Genomic DNA, 15,809 nt, shown 5'->3' with positions numbered 1-15,809 from the left:
GATCAAGACCAATTTCAGGGACTTTCAGAGTTGGAAAGTTATTAAGAGTCCACCACTAAGAGAAGCCACGTGTAAGGAGATTCACTCGATCAATGGAATGTGTCAACTTTGGGGAGTTTCAGTGTACAAATTGAAGTTCCTAAAATCATGCGATATGGCATCTGCAGAAGCCACGATACAACAAAAGCTTTAAGAGTTTTAACGTGGGCCATTACTACCACCATCGTGGAAAAAAAGGAGTAATGGCCATTGCTCAGACAAAAGAAATTGTACAATTTGTTTGGGAAATAACGGCATCAAAGGCACGATTGCATGTTTGGAACGTGGAAGCCTCTAGAAGAATAAAAGAGAATAGTGGGGCACATGGCGCAGAGATATCTAGACCACTTGGGAACATTTGAAGGCATTAATGGAACTACCTAGAACTGCTATGTTAACTGTTATATTTTCATTCTATAAATAGGTCATTATATTGTAACATAATAGGCCTGGCATGCCCATCCGGTTCCATCGGAACCGACCACTTTTAATAGACCAAACAGTTCTATTTAATAAAACAAAACATTATATTATTAAAATTGTTAATAATACTCGATCAAACAATAAATACTAGAAAAATATAGGTTTCAATCCAACCAAATTACTAAATAATCTCTAATCTACAAAAGAATAAATTATAAGATACAAGTTTAGATAGTTATTTTGGAACTTAAATAGATTTTTGTTTATGACACGTATAGTTAAACATGTATAAACGGGTTGAACCCCTCAACTCTAACACGACATGATTAACTAAACGGGTTGATCGTGTCAACCCTAACTCATTTAAGGTCAACCCAAACCCGCTTAACTCGCGTCGTGTTAGTGGGTCGTGTCACACTTTGCCAGCTCTAGTTGAAATTATTCTGAAAAAACTGTCTTAGCCCGCTCGTTTGACCTTGTGATGGTTCAAATGGGCTTCAAAGTCATCCGTAATCTATTTTACATCAAGAGATCAAGTAAATGGTTAGAAAACTACTTGAAATGTCTTTTTGAACGACAATGTGGGTAGTGCCATTGGACAATTGAATACAACAATTTGGACAACCAAGTTTCCTGCATGTCTAAATCACAAATAATTCAAGATGACTTTGTATTCCTAGTGGGTTTAAATGTTTGATATGTTTCACTAAGTTAAACCAAAAGAAATAGCCAAAATGAAAATATGGGTTCTAATACAAAGAAATTGTACTCCCCAAAATTTATATACTTCTAGTTGTTTGCACCCAAAATGTCACGCTTGCTACAATAATTAAATGGCTAGTGAGAGGGAAAGATCTAACATTTATAGGCATTTCTAATAAGGGAAAAAAATATCGGTACTCTCTGATTATAGGGGGACAATTCCAACTAGTAAGAAAAGGACCCTTGCACAAAAAGAATAGCAAACCAACGCATGACATAGGAAATCTACTATATAAAATTAAATGCAATGTTCTAATCGTTTCAATTGTTCCATTTCCCCCTTAACAAGAAATCATCATTTAGATTTGTGGTTTAGGTTATAAGGATTCCTTGCATCGTATTGGACATATAAATATTAGAACCTGAATAAATCTACTAAGTATTACAAGGAACGTTAATTAAGTTTGATTGGAAATCTATAAAAACCAAAGTCTTACCCATTTCTTTTCAGATCATTCTATTTGTTTCATGCAATGTTTTTGAAAGTGCCCAAGCTTGTTACTTATCATTCTTGCATTCCTTCTTTTGAGCAGATTCATCAGGGTAAGTTAGAAAGAACCAGCCTCGATAATGAGAGACATGCGAGCACTGTCCTAAAGTCGTATGGTTTTCTTATGTGCAGGTGATAGCAGCCAATACGTTTCCAAGATACAACCCATGTTTGCCAGTAGTTTTTTTCCAGGCACGTCTGAAGAGAAAAAATGTTGTACTAGTCTTATTTTCAAAGTTGCTGTAACGACCCAAAAAGATACCAAAATAATAATAAAAATATAAAATTTCGGCATGACCTCCGCAGAAAAAGTCCCTCTATAACCTGTTGAAATACAAAAAAAATACAATGGTCTCATTGGCTTAAAAAAAAAAACCTATCATGTCCTAATGCACAATACATATATTATATCACATTTCTAAAATGACTACATACATACAAAAAATTTCGTCCCTCCATTTTATCCAAACAAGGAGCACACTTAAGTTACGTCAAGTTACAGTCCATAAAATATAGCTAGAATTTAAAAGTCAATAACTTACAACATTGTACCAATTAAACTAAAGTTTCTCAAAATAGTTAAGATTACATTTACAAAATATTAGAGTTCTAATACAAAAGATAACAAAATAAAATGAGTCTCCAAGCTTGTCTAAACCTGTGGTGGATCGTTGTCCGCCACCTCTTTTCCGTGTCCTGAAAAATGTTAAAAATAATGGGGTGAGCATAAGCTCAGTAGGTAGTATCTTAGACACACTTCTGATGACCCCGTGAATCCATATAAGGAAGAGGTCAAAAGAAACGGGGTTATACCATGTGGAATAGATATTCTCAACCACAACAACAAATATGCAGCAAATGTTAACCAATCTCAGATTTACTAAATGTCATGAAGTTCAATGTTATGCAAATGTCGTTCTCCATTTCCGAAACAATTCCGTTTTAACAACTAAACCGTTAGTGTAATCCGACCCAAGGCACCTCCAAGGCGTCACGAATGGAGGGTTGACTAACTATCCATGACCATAAGGCACCTCCAAGGCGTCGCATCTGGCCTAGTTAGCTCAATATACTCCCTTCTAAACTACACTAACAACACGGACCACTAGGCGCCTTCTAGGCGTCCGGTTTTGCTCGAACTTCTTAAAAAATATATTTTTCCTAAGAACAAATTCATTTATTTTAAAATATTTTCCCCCCTATTTCTTCCCCAATGGATGGATGAATGCTTCATGCTTCATTTCATCAATTCAACTATAATATTTCTACATACTTTTTCAAATAAATTAATAAATTATTAAAAATACACAACTCATATTCTCATCCCACATTTTGATAGCAATTTAAATATACAATTCACAAATTTATTTCCATAATTATAACATAAATTTTCATAACAATTAAAATCATGAAAAAAAATCGACACTAAGCATGTTTCTTTTCAAGTTAAAAATCAGCATACTAATAAGCCCAATTAACACATAACACACACTTATCACCATCAATATAAATAACCCTAACAAACATAATTACAAAAAAATTAAAATTAAGCATGCTTAAAGTCAAATTAAAGGGAAAAATTCACAAGAAATCTAAGAAATAGTAGATTAGAGCACCCCTACCTCAATAGAAGTGAAAACCTCCAAAATCCCCAAATCCAAGCCCTAATTTTGGAATCCCTAGGCTTGGCCAAATGATGTTTGGCTCCTATCAAATTGAAGGCCTCGACGAGCTCTCCGATTTTGCTTTACAAAGTTCTACCCAAATCCAAAGGAGTAAAGTTAGATCAAGCTTTGAGATTGCAAAAAGAAAAAAGAAAAGTGAGATACTGAGAGGAGAAGGGACGCAACAGAGAGAGAGAGAAAACAATTGAGTCGTGTAATGGCCTTATGGCCTTTTTGTGTGTTTAATATATTGGTGGGGCCCACCAACTTTAAAAAAAAGAAATGTCTTTATAACTTATATATATATATATATATATATATAATCATACCCATTACATTCTCCCTAACTTTAAAAAATTTCATCTCCGAAATCAAGTCATACCTGAGAAAGAAAACAATTTTGGATACTTGAAACGAACCTCTTGTTCGAGCTCCCAAGTTGCTTTCTCAACTCCGTAATGCCTCCAAAGAACCTTTACCAATGGTATCGTCTTTTTCCTCAACACTTTATGCTGTGTGTTAAGGATCTGAATTGGTCCCTCCTCGTAGGAAACATCTTCATCAATGTCCATATCAACCCAACTTAAAATGTGAGACGGATCCGGCTCGTACTTCCGTAGTATCGATACGTGAAAGACATTATGGACCCTGTCCATCTGCGGTGGCAAAACAAGTCTGTAGGTAACCTCTCCTATACGGTCCAAGATCTCAAAAGGTCCAATGAATTGTGGCGACAACTTGCCACTCTTCCCGATCCTCATCAACCTTTTCTGTAGAGAAACCCGAAAAAAAACGTAGTCTCCCACCTCAAAAGATAGCGATCGTTTCCTCCTATCTGCATAACTCTTCTGTTGGCTCTGAGCTATAAGTAATCTCTGCCTGATCAACTTAATCTTCTCAGTAGTCTCGAGTACAATGTCGGGTCCTAAGGCGGCTGTCTCGCCCACCTCAGTCCAATAAACAGGAGACTTACAAGGTCTGCCATACAATGCCTCAAATGGAGCCATCTGAATACTTACCTGATAACTGTTGTTATAAGCAAACTCAATAAGTGGAATGTGATCCTCCTAACTACCACCCAAGTCAAGTACACAAGCACGAAGCATAACCTCCAAGATCTGGATGGTATGCTCCGACTGGCCATCCGTCTGTGGATGGAATGCTGTACTAAGGTGCAACGCTGAGCCAAACACTACTTGAAGTCCTTCCCAGAGCTTCGAGGTGAACTTGGCATCCCTATTCGACACAATAGCCACTGGAACTCCATGTAATCTCACAATCTCTTTCACATAAAGTACACCAAGTGCCTCTACGTCATCTGTTGCCTTAATAGGCAAGAAGTGAGCCGTCTTAGTCAATCTATCAATAATGACCCATACGGCTTCATTTCCCCTTCGTGACCTAGGAAGACTTGTCACAAAATCCATTGCAATCTCCTCCCTTTCCACTGCACTACCAGCAATGGCTGTAATAAACCAGCTGGTCTTTGGTGCTCGGCTTTCACCTGCTGACAGGTCTTCACTTAGCTACAAACTGTGCAACGTCCTTCTTCATTCCATTCCACCAATATTGATGTTTTAGATTGTGATACATTTTGGTACCACCCGGATGAACTGCAAAGCGGGAAGTATGAACTCTCGTTAGACGTCCTCACGACAAATTTAGGAACAACCAACAAACCCCTAAATCGTAGACCTCCATCTGCATGTAAGGCCCAATCCTTCTCGGTCTTGCCACTGGAGATCAAAGTGTGAATGGCATCTAAATCCGAATCCTGTCTCTGTGACTCAATCACCCGTCTGACAAGAGTGGGCTGAGCCACGAGACTAAACAAGAATGCTGACTTATTGCCATTATCATCATCATCAAAGCAATACAATCCCATTTCAGCCAAATCTTCAAGCATCTTCCACTTCCGAATGACTAAACTAGCCAGAGTTCCACGAGAGTTCCGGCTTAAAGCATCGGCTACTACATTTGCCTTACCCGGATGATGCTGCAAATCAAAGTTGTAGTCTTCCAAAAACTCAACCCATCGCCTTTGTCTATTGTTCAGGTCTTTTTGGGAGAAAAGGTACTTGAGACTCTTGTGGTCCAAAAATACCTCAAATCTCTCACCATACAAATAATGTCTCCAACACTTCAAAGTAAACACGACTGCCTCTAACTCCAAGTCATGAGTAGGGTAGTTAAGCTCGCGAGTCTTCAACTGTCAAGACCCATAAGCCACTACTCTACCATCCTGCATCAGTACACAACCCAAATCATCACTTGAGGTGTCACAATAGATCATATAACCCAAACCATGCTCGGGTATCACCAATACTGGGGCCGTAGTTAACCTTGTTTTCAACTTTTGAAAGGATAACTCACAGGCCTCATTCCATGCAAACTTGATCCCCTTTCGGGTCAATATGGTCATAGGAGCTGCCAAACGGGAAAAATCCTTCACAAATCTCCGATAATAACCTGTTAGGCCAAGGAAACTCCGGATCTCAAAGACATTCTTGGGTTGCTCCCAATTCAAAACCGCCTCTATCTTTGAAGGATCAACTGAAACCCCACCTTCTGAGACAACATGTCCCAAAAATTTCACCTCTTGTAGCCAAAACTCACACTTTTCATACTTGGCATACAAACGGTGCTCCCGTAGAATCTGCAACACTATACTCAAATGGACCTCATGCTCCTTCCGGGTCTATGAATACATAAAAATATCATCCACAAAACTACCACAAACTGATCCAAGTAATCGTAGAAGACATGGTTCATTAGATCCATAAATGCCGCTGGTGCGTTAATCAAACCAAAAGGCATGACAAGAAACTCATAATGTCCATACCGCGTACGGAAAACAATTTTTGGAATATCCTCCTCTCTAACTTGCAACTGATAATAACCTAACCTCAAGTCAATCTTCGAAAAACAATTGGCTCCTCTCAACTGATCAAACAAATCATCTATTCTTGATAAATGATACTTGTTCTTGATAGTGGCATGATTCAACTTTCGGTAATCAATGCACAACCTCAAAGAACCATATTTTTTCTTAGCGAACAAGACTGGTGCACCCCACGGTGACATACGATACGGTGCCATAGAGATTGGCGCAATACCAGGCATCAAATCAATAGCAAATTCCACCTTTCGGTGTGGAGGCAACTCAGTCAAGTCCTCCGAAAACACATCTAGAAAGTCACGCACAATCACTAGATAATCAACCCCATAAAACTCCATATCATCATCGGCAAAAAGGCTAGCCAAGAAGAACGTCTGCTGATCCCGACCCCTAACACCATAAAATGAATGAGTGAGAGGATCGCACTGATCTCCCACAAAACAGAAACAATCCCCATCTGGGGTACACACTGAAACTCTGCTCTTGAAACAATCAATAACAGCTCTAAAGGATGACAACCAGTCCATCCCAAGAATGACGTCAAATCCTGTCATCTCGAGAAGGATGAGATTGAACTCAAGAACACGTCCGATAATCGTGATGGAACAACTCCTACAAACTCTACTAAGAGCAACTGAACCCCCGATAGGCATGTCAACACAAAGCGGTCTGTCGAACTGACTGACCTCCAAACCCAATGCCCATGCAAATGATGAAGCAATGAATGAATAAGAAGCATCGGAATCAAATAATACATGAGCCCAAGAATGGGGCACAAGAAACATATCCCTGACAACTGAAGGACTGGATGATGACTCGGCTGGAGTGAGTGCAAACATGCGACCCTGGGTCCTCTGCCCCTAAGAACCGCCTGCCTGATAACCAGACTGCTGAGTGGGTGTACTTGAAGAAACTCCCCTACCAGGTCAAGAACTCTGGGCTGACATAGCTGGCTGAGATCGTTGAGGTGGTGGTGGCGGTCAAAACCTTGACTGAACTGTGGTAGATTGCATCTGCTTCTGCTGTGAACCTCCACCTCTGCCCAAACCACTGCCCCGCTGTGGACAATCTTTCACCCTATGGCCCTGCTGGCCACACCCGAAACATCCACCAGACGCCACCTGAATCTGAGTACACTGGGACTTGTGATGCCCTGACTGCCCACACTTAAAACAAATCACTTGAGCTACCTGAGCCTGAGTGCATTGGGACTTGTAATGTCCCGGCTGTCCACATCTAAAACAAGTAACATTCGGTCTAGAAGACCCTATGGACACTGAAGTTGTGGGTGTGGATCTGACTGACTGCTGTCCTCTGAACCCTGACTGCTCATGTTTCTGCTTCTTACTTGATTGTCCCTCGGAAAAAGCACTCAAACCCCTGTTGTGCTTATAGGATTCCCTGATAGCCTTATTGTCCCTACTTTCAGCCTCAACTATTAAGGCTTTTCGCACTACTTTTGCATACTTTGTTAGTTCTGAAGCAGCTACAATTGGCCTAATGGTAAGATCAATGTTATCAATAAATTTCTCTATCTTTCTTTCTTCATCATTAGCAATCCCCGGTGTAAACCTCAAAAGCGATTTAAACTTGTTCTCATACTCTGTAACTGTCATGTTTCCTTACTTCAACCCATCAAACTCCTTCTTTAGTTCCCTCCGCTTAGACGCCGGAAAGTACTTCTAATAATACAGTTTCTTAAAAGTATCATATGTCATAGTATACAAATCATGCGTGTGTGAAACAATCTTCCACCATATCTCAGCATCACCAATAAAATTGTAAGTCGCCAATGTGATCTTTAACTTGTTCGTTGCCAAATTCATGGCATTAATATGCTTATCCACCCTATCCATGAAACTATCCGTAGCAAGCGTATCTGGGCCACCCTCAAACAGAGTTGGCATCAATTTCACAAACTTTGCAATGTGATAAAGAGTATCATTTAACTCATTTGTCTTTGGAGGTGGTGGTGGTGGTGGTACCGGTGGTGGCACAAACTGTGACGATGACACACCTGCCAGTCGAAATGCTTTAAAAAGAGCTACCTGAACGGCCAACTGCAATTGTTCCTCATTTATCTGAAAAGGTGGATTAACGGTCCCCCTTGCTTGTCCCCCTCTTGGTGGGACCAAATCACGCAACAAGATATCTTTCTCAACTTGCTCCTGATCCCTTTCCACGGGATTGGAGCTAAAACTTTCCCTGGGATCCCTTCGTGGTGGCTTGACGTTATAAGAAAAAGGAAATGGATCAATTACGATGACACTATAATACGCACGAGAACGGAGTCCTCACACGAATGATTTGACAAGAATGGAAACACATAAACACCTTCCATACTCCCAGAATTCCCAACTAATGATAAACATGATCATGCTAATAATATACAACAACATTAAGCACTTAGCACGTAATTATATAAGCAATTAAACAATTCAGCATGCCTTTCAAATAATTAAGCACCTTAACACATAGGCATAGAAGTATGCAATCATGTAAGCAATTAAGCAAGTAAACAAATAACTCAACTCCCCATGCAATCCTAGATAGGCTTCTACCCGTCGTCATAATGATATTTGAACCATGGTTCTGATACCAAATTTGTAACAACCCAAAAAGATACCAAAATAATAATAATAATATAAAATTTCGGTATGACCTCCGCAGAAAAAGTCCCTCTATAACCTGTTGAAATACAAAAAAATAAATACAATGGCCTCACTAGGCCTTAAAAAAAATAACCTATCCTGTCCCAGCGCACAATACAGATGTTATATCACATTTCTAAAATGACTACATATATACAAAAAATCCCGTCCCTCCATCTCATCCAAACAAGGAACACACTTAAGTTATGTTAAGTTACAGTCCATAAAACGTAGCTAAAATTTAAAAGTCCATAGCTTACAATATTGTAATAATTAAACTAAAGTTTCTCAAAATAGTTAAGATTACATTTACAAAATATTAGAATTATAATACAAAAGGTAGAAAAATAAAATGAGTCTCCAAGCTCGTCTAAACCTGTGGTGGATTGTCGTCCGCCACCTCTTTTTCGTATTCTGAAAAATGTTAAAAATAATGGGGTGAGTATAAGCTCAGTAAGAAGTGTCTAAGACATACTTCTTATGACCCCGTGAATCCACATAAGGAAGAGGTAAAAAGAAACGGGGTCATACCATGTGAAATACATATTCTCAACCACAACAACAAATATGTAACAAATGTCAACCAATCTCAGATTTACTAAATGCCATGAAGTGCAATATTATGCAAATGTCGCTCCCCATTTCCGAAACAATTCCGTTTCAACAACCAAACCGTTAGTGTAATCCGACCTAAGGCACCTCCAAGGCATCACGAATGGAGGGTTGACTAACTATCCACGACCACAAGGCATCTCCAAGGCGTCGTATCCGGCCTAGTTAGCTCAACTATACTCCCTTCTAGACTACACTAACAACACGGACCACTAGGTGCCTCCTAGGAGTCCGGTTTTCACAAACTCATTTAAAAAAATATTTTTCCCAAGAACAAATTCATTTATTTTAAAATATTTTTCCTCCTATTTCTTCCCCATTGGATGCATGAATGCTTCATACTTCATTTCATCAATTCAACTATAATGTTCCCACATACTTTTTCAAATAAACTAATAAAATACTAAAAATACACAACTCATATTCTCATCCCACATTTTGATAGCAATTTAAATATACAATTCACAAATTTATTTCCATAATTATAACATAAATTTTTATAGCAATTAAAATCATGAAAACAAACCAACACTAAGCATGCTTCTTTACAAGTTAAAAATCATCATACTAATAAGCCCAATTAACACATAATACACATTTATCACCATCAATATAAATAACCCTAACAAACATAATCACAAAAAAATTAAAATTAAGCATGCTTAAAGTCAAATTAAAGGGGAAAATTCACAAGAAATCTAAGAAATAGTGGATTAGAGCACCCTTACCTAAATGGAAGTGAAAACCCCCAAAATCCCCAAATCCAATCCATAATTTCGGAATCCCTAGGCTTGGCCAAATGATGTTTGGTCCTATCAAATTGAAGGCCTCGACGAGCTCTCCAATGTTGCTTCACAAAGTTCTACCCGAATCCAAAGGAGTAAAGCTAGATCAAGCTTTGAGATTGCAAAAAGAAAAGAAAAAAAAAACAGAAAAAAGTGAGATGCCGAGAGGAGAAGGGACGCAGCACAGAGAGAGAGAACAATTGAGTCATGTAATTGCCTTATGGCCTTTTTGTGTGTTTAATAAATTGGTGGGACCCACCAACTTTAGAAAAAAGAAATGTCTTTATAACTTTAATATATATATATATATATATATATATATATATACCCATTACAGTTGCCCCAAGCTTAATAGAAAATACCTGGATACACTTCACATTGTGCATCTTGCAACAATCTCGCAAGCCTATCTGCACCCCCTTCCCCTTCACCCTCAGGGATATTAAGTGGACTGCCATTATGTTGAATATCTTCTTGTTCAGTATTCATGCTCCTCGTCAGCATTTCCACTTTGGTCTTCTATATCATTAACACCAAGCTCAACTTGATCATTATTTGAGTTTCGAACACTCTCTCCATGATATATTCAAGTCTGTGTATTGTTTGTCATTCCATACTTGTATAAATTATCCTCCACTTCTTTTAGTTGTCTTACTAGCTTGTTTTTACAACTATGACAGGGACAGGGACAGTGCGCTCTATTTAAACTATCCACATGACCACTCGCAAACTGAATGAAATCTTCTATTCCTTGCAAATACAGTGGATGAACCTTAGTTGGAATTTGCATCCAGCTCTTATCCATCTAAAAACACATACAACAATATATTAATTAATCAAGACATAAAACAATGGACAAATTGCCTCAAAATGTGTTTGCTTGGGAAGACTTAAAACTCGCTAATATTTTCAGCAGTATGCAAGCACCATAGCAGTTTATGTTCAACATCAAATCATATATGCTAATATTTTGTCACTAGTGAGAGTTTTTCAATAAGGCAAGTGTGTAAGAATATGTACTTCTCTAATTTATTTTCACTCAATGTTTTAAGTTTCACACGTATTTTAAGTTTAGCATAAAAGTTATTGAATTTCAGATAATGGTGGACGTGTTTTGTTGCAATAAAATAGTATGTTGCTGATGATGATCATAAGGTTCGTATATCTTTTTCCACTTTCCAGAGAATGATATTTTGGGGGTAAACCACAACATCAATCAGATCTGCTTTCAGATCCCATAGTTTCACCATGAAATAAAAGCAGCAACAACCAAACACAAAAAAAATAGAAGCCACAAAACGAATTATTCCCCCGAAGAAATACACCATAGAGACAGTGACGGAGCTAGGATTTCAAGTGAGGGAGGGCACGCTGTCAAAAAAAAAAAAAAAATACGGAGTATATATATATATATATATATATATAACAACTATAAAATTCAAAAGACAAAGAAGAAAAAAATTATTAAAATATAAAAGGAAAGAAAAATGACAGAACTTTAAAAGGAAATAGTTGAAAAGTTTCAATTGAGGAAGAAAAATTTGACTTTTTCTACTAAGGAAATTTAAGAAATGCGAAGAATAAAAGAGAAAATAAAGAAAAAATAAAAATATAATTTTAGAAACTAAAAATTTGAGGGGGGGCACTGTAAATTTTTTTTCATATAAATGAAATTTTTTAAAAAAATTAACACATAAATTATAGGTTGTTGACCAACTCAGGGGGCACGTGCCCCCAGGCCTTCATTGGCTCCGTCCCTGCATAGAGATGAAGCATCGCATCCAAAAGCCTTGACGACCAAAATTGAAGCAAAAAAATTCACAAGCTCTTATAATACATTCACCAACACACATAAATTTCATAAAACTAAAGAGAGAGCATAAATTTGAGAGCAAAATAAAAGAAAATCAAAGGTCATTATAAATTGATCAGATTTAAAGTAAATCAATTATAATTTGACAGAGAGCGATAGTAAAAACTCATCGTCTCAGTTGATAGATCGCAAATGATGAAGTGGCAAATGATCGAGGACGAAGAATGCAAACGATGGTTAATGAAATGCTCGATGAACAGAAACGAGCTGAATTGGAGTATAAGAAATTTGGGGAAAATCGTATGGTTCATCGGCGACCCCAAGGCACAACAAGACAATATTTGGATAAAGTCCAAATTAACGATATCCCAAAAAAAAATTAAATAATAAAAATAATAATACATCCAAGTATATATGGTGTCATTTAGATTTTTCCGACGCCCCTTAGCGTTATAAAAAACCAATTTAATCGAAGCGCTATCATTTTTGCCCCAAAAAAAAGGAAGGGAGGTGAATAAAAGGGAGAGAAAGATGTATTTTTGACCCCACCAGTGAGCATTGGAATTGACCACCTTATTTCCGACGCCAAAAATTTGAAGTCACTAAAGAAGGGTTTTTCAGACTAATATTTGGGCGTTGGAAAAGGGTGGTGTTCCGACAGCCACCTTCTGTTATAGTGGCATCATACACTAATGGTAGAAAACTCCTTTCATAGGCATACTGCTCAGTAATATTTTATATCATCAATATAGTATTTAAATTAATGAAATAATAATAGAAATAAATAATATCATAACTGATGCTGATCTAGCCTGGAAAGCCAGAGACAACATGTGCAAGCAATATCAAATGAAGAAGAGGAACCCATTTGCCTTTGGGGCCACCATGCAACAAACGAAGAAAAAAGAAAAGAATGACCTTATCGTTGAACTGTCGGTACTGCACTTGGGCCTATAGGAATGGTACGTACTTGAAAGGAACCCAGTTCAATCTTATCCTTGATATGCATTTCAACATCAAATGGGCTCCCACAGTCCCATGTGAACACACACACGCATATATGGGGCGGCTAACATCTTGCCTTCTACACACCTTTCCATTTGGTATGCTTCCAGGTTAAATCGGTACCAAGTCGATTTCAACGGTTCTTAAAATTTTTTGAAGAAATTGAAGTAGCAAAAGAAATAAAATCGATAGAATGATTTTGAATCTACAAAATAGTGTATTCTAAATTCACAAAATAAGAGATAAATTTATAAAGAATTCTGAAATATTATTAATAAAATGTTTGATCTTAAAAGTATAAAGAAAACTAATACCATAAAAAACCCTAATTAATAGCAAAAGGAAATTAAAAATATAAAAAAATTGTGACACAAACTGTGACGGTGGTAGTGCAGGTGGTGGCACAAACTGTGACGATGACGCACCTGTCGGTCGATATGCATCAAAAATAGCCTCCTGAACTGCTAACCTCAACTGTTCCATATTTATCTGAAAAGGTGGGTCAACGGTCCCCCTCGCTTATCCCTCACTTGGTGGGACCAAATCACGCAATATGATATCTTTCTCAACTTGCTTCTGATCCATTTCCATAGGATTGGAGCTAGAACTTTCCCCGGGATCCCTTCGTGTTGCCATGAAGCTATAAGAAAAGGAAACGGATCAATTACGATGATACTAAAATACGCACGAGAACGGAGTCCTCACACGAATGACTTGACAAGAATGGAAACACATAAACACCTTCCATATTTCCAAAATACCCAACTAAGGATAAACATAATCATAATAATATACAACAACATTAACCACTTAACACGTAATGATATAAGCATTTAAACAATTAAGCATGCCTTTCAAATAATTAAACACCTTAACATATAAACATATAAGCATGCAATCACGTAAGCAATTAAATAAGTAAGCAAATAACTTAACTCCCCATGCAATCCTAGGTAGGCCTCTACCCGTCGTCCTAATGGTATTCGAACCATCGCTCTGATACCAAATTTGTAACGACTCGAATAGATACCAAAATAATAATAAAAATTAATAAAAATTTCGGCATGACTTCTGCAGAAAATGTTCGTTAACAACCTGTAGAAATACAAAAATAAATGCAATGCCCTCACTGGGCCTTAAATCTAACTTATTCTGTCCCAACGCACAATTCAAATATTATATTACATTTCCAAAATGGTTACATACATATAAAAGTCCTGTTCCTCCATCTCATCCAAACATGGAACCCACTTAAGTTACATCAAATTACAGTCTATAAAATGTAGCTAGAATTAAAAGTTCATAACTTACAACATTATACTAATTAAACTAAAGTGTTATAAGGTAGTTAATATTACATTTACAAAATACTAGAGTCTAATACAAAAGATAACAAAATAGAATGGGTCTTCAAGCTCATCTAAACCTGTGGTGGACCGTCGTCTGCCACCTCTTTTCCATATCCTGAAAAAATGTTAAAAATAAGGGGGTGAACACAAGCTCAGTAGGAAGTGTCTAAGACACACTTCTTATATCCCCGTAAACCAATGCAATGAATAGATAAAAAGTGAACGAGATCATGCTATCGGGAAAGGCACATTCTCAACCACAATAACAAGTATATAACAAATATCAACCAATCACAAATTTACCACGATGTCATGAAGTGCAATGTTATGCAAATGTCACTTCCCATTTCCGAAACAATTCCGTTTCAACAACCAAACCGTTAGTGTAGTCCGACCCAAGGCACCTCCATGGCGTCACGAAAGGAAGGTTGGTTAACTATCCACGACCACAAGGCACCTCCAAGGCGTCGCATCCAGCCTAGTTAACTCAACTACATTCCCTTCTAGACTACACCAACATCACGGACCACTAGGCGCCTCCTAGGCGTTCGGTTTTTGCAACACTTTTAGAAAATATTTTCCCCAAAATAATTTTATTTATTCTAACAATTATTTTTCTCCATTTCTCTTTCCCAATGGATGCATGAATGCTTCATGCTTCAAATCATTAATTTAACTATATGTTTTCACACATTTCCATTTACATCATCATCACAATTTAATGAAAATTTCTAAACATTCATTTCTTTTATTTATTTATAACCATAGCATCCATTTTTCTTCAAGATAATAAATAAATAAATAATCATGGAACATACAACACTAAGCATGCTCATTTACCGTAATGAAAATAGACATGTATATGAACTCAAATAACACAAGGAGCACAATTATCATTGTAATTACAAAGAACTACAACAACAAGAAGCTAAGTAATTAAAATTTAGCATGCTTAGAATCAAATTTAAGGGTAAAAATTCACCAAAGGCCAAGAAATTGTAGATTAGAACATCCCTACCTCAAATTGATGAAAACCCCCAATTTGAGCCCAAGAACCCTAGAATTTGAACTCCCTAGAGTGCACCAAATGATGATTGGCTCCTATCAAATTAACGGCCTCGAAGAGCTCAATAACTTTGCTTCACAATGTTCTACCAAATTCCCAAAGGAAAAAGCAAGATCAAGGTTTGAAGTTGCAAAAAGAAAAAAAAAATGAAAACTGCCGAGAGCAGTCTGGTTACAGCAAGAGAGAGAGAGAGAGAGAAAGGTGGACTCGTGTAAAGGCCTTATGGCCTTTTGTGTTTTTATAACATGGGT

General features: G+C 37.4%; 1 protein-coding gene across 4 annotated transcripts; it reads right to left on the bottom strand.

Moving 5' to 3' along the window:
* Positions 1-2,200: 2,200 nt before the first annotated feature.
* Positions 2,201-15,809, bottom strand: LOC132279403 (uncharacterized). 4 transcript variants are annotated; one of them, XR_009471316.1, is made up of 5 exons: positions 15,511-15,809; positions 13,569-13,783; positions 10,688-11,130; positions 10,269-10,436; positions 2,201-2,410 (listed from the first exon to the last, which is right to left on the bottom strand). XR_009471316.1 is itself a non-coding variant. In XM_059781360.1 (3 exons), the coding sequence occupies exon 1, from the start codon at positions 7,114-7,116 to the stop codon at positions 6,049-6,051; it is 1,068 nt and encodes a 355-aa protein (XP_059637343.1). In that variant the 5' UTR covers positions 7,117-8,490; the 3' UTR covers positions 2,201-2,410; positions 3,337-3,471; positions 3,761-6,048. The 4 variants fall into 4 exon arrangements, 1 of the variants encoding a protein (XP_059637343.1); XR_009471317.1 differs by lacking the exon at positions 2,201-2,410 and adding an exon at positions 8,580-9,342; XM_059781360.1 differs by lacking the exons at positions 10,269-10,436; positions 10,688-11,130; positions 13,569-13,783; positions 15,511-15,809 and adding exons at positions 3,337-3,471; positions 3,761-8,490.

This window comes from Cornus florida, unplaced genomic scaffold, assembly GCF_030987335.1.
Source record: "Cornus florida cultivar Cherokee Brave unplaced genomic scaffold, ASM3098733v1 CherokeeBrave_3.0.0_Hap2_Chr10, whole genome shotgun sequence".
Classification (NCBI taxonomy): domain Eukaryota; kingdom Viridiplantae; phylum Streptophyta; class Magnoliopsida; order Cornales; family Cornaceae; genus Cornus; species Cornus florida.
This window is presented reverse-complemented; position numbering and strand designations above follow the sequence as displayed.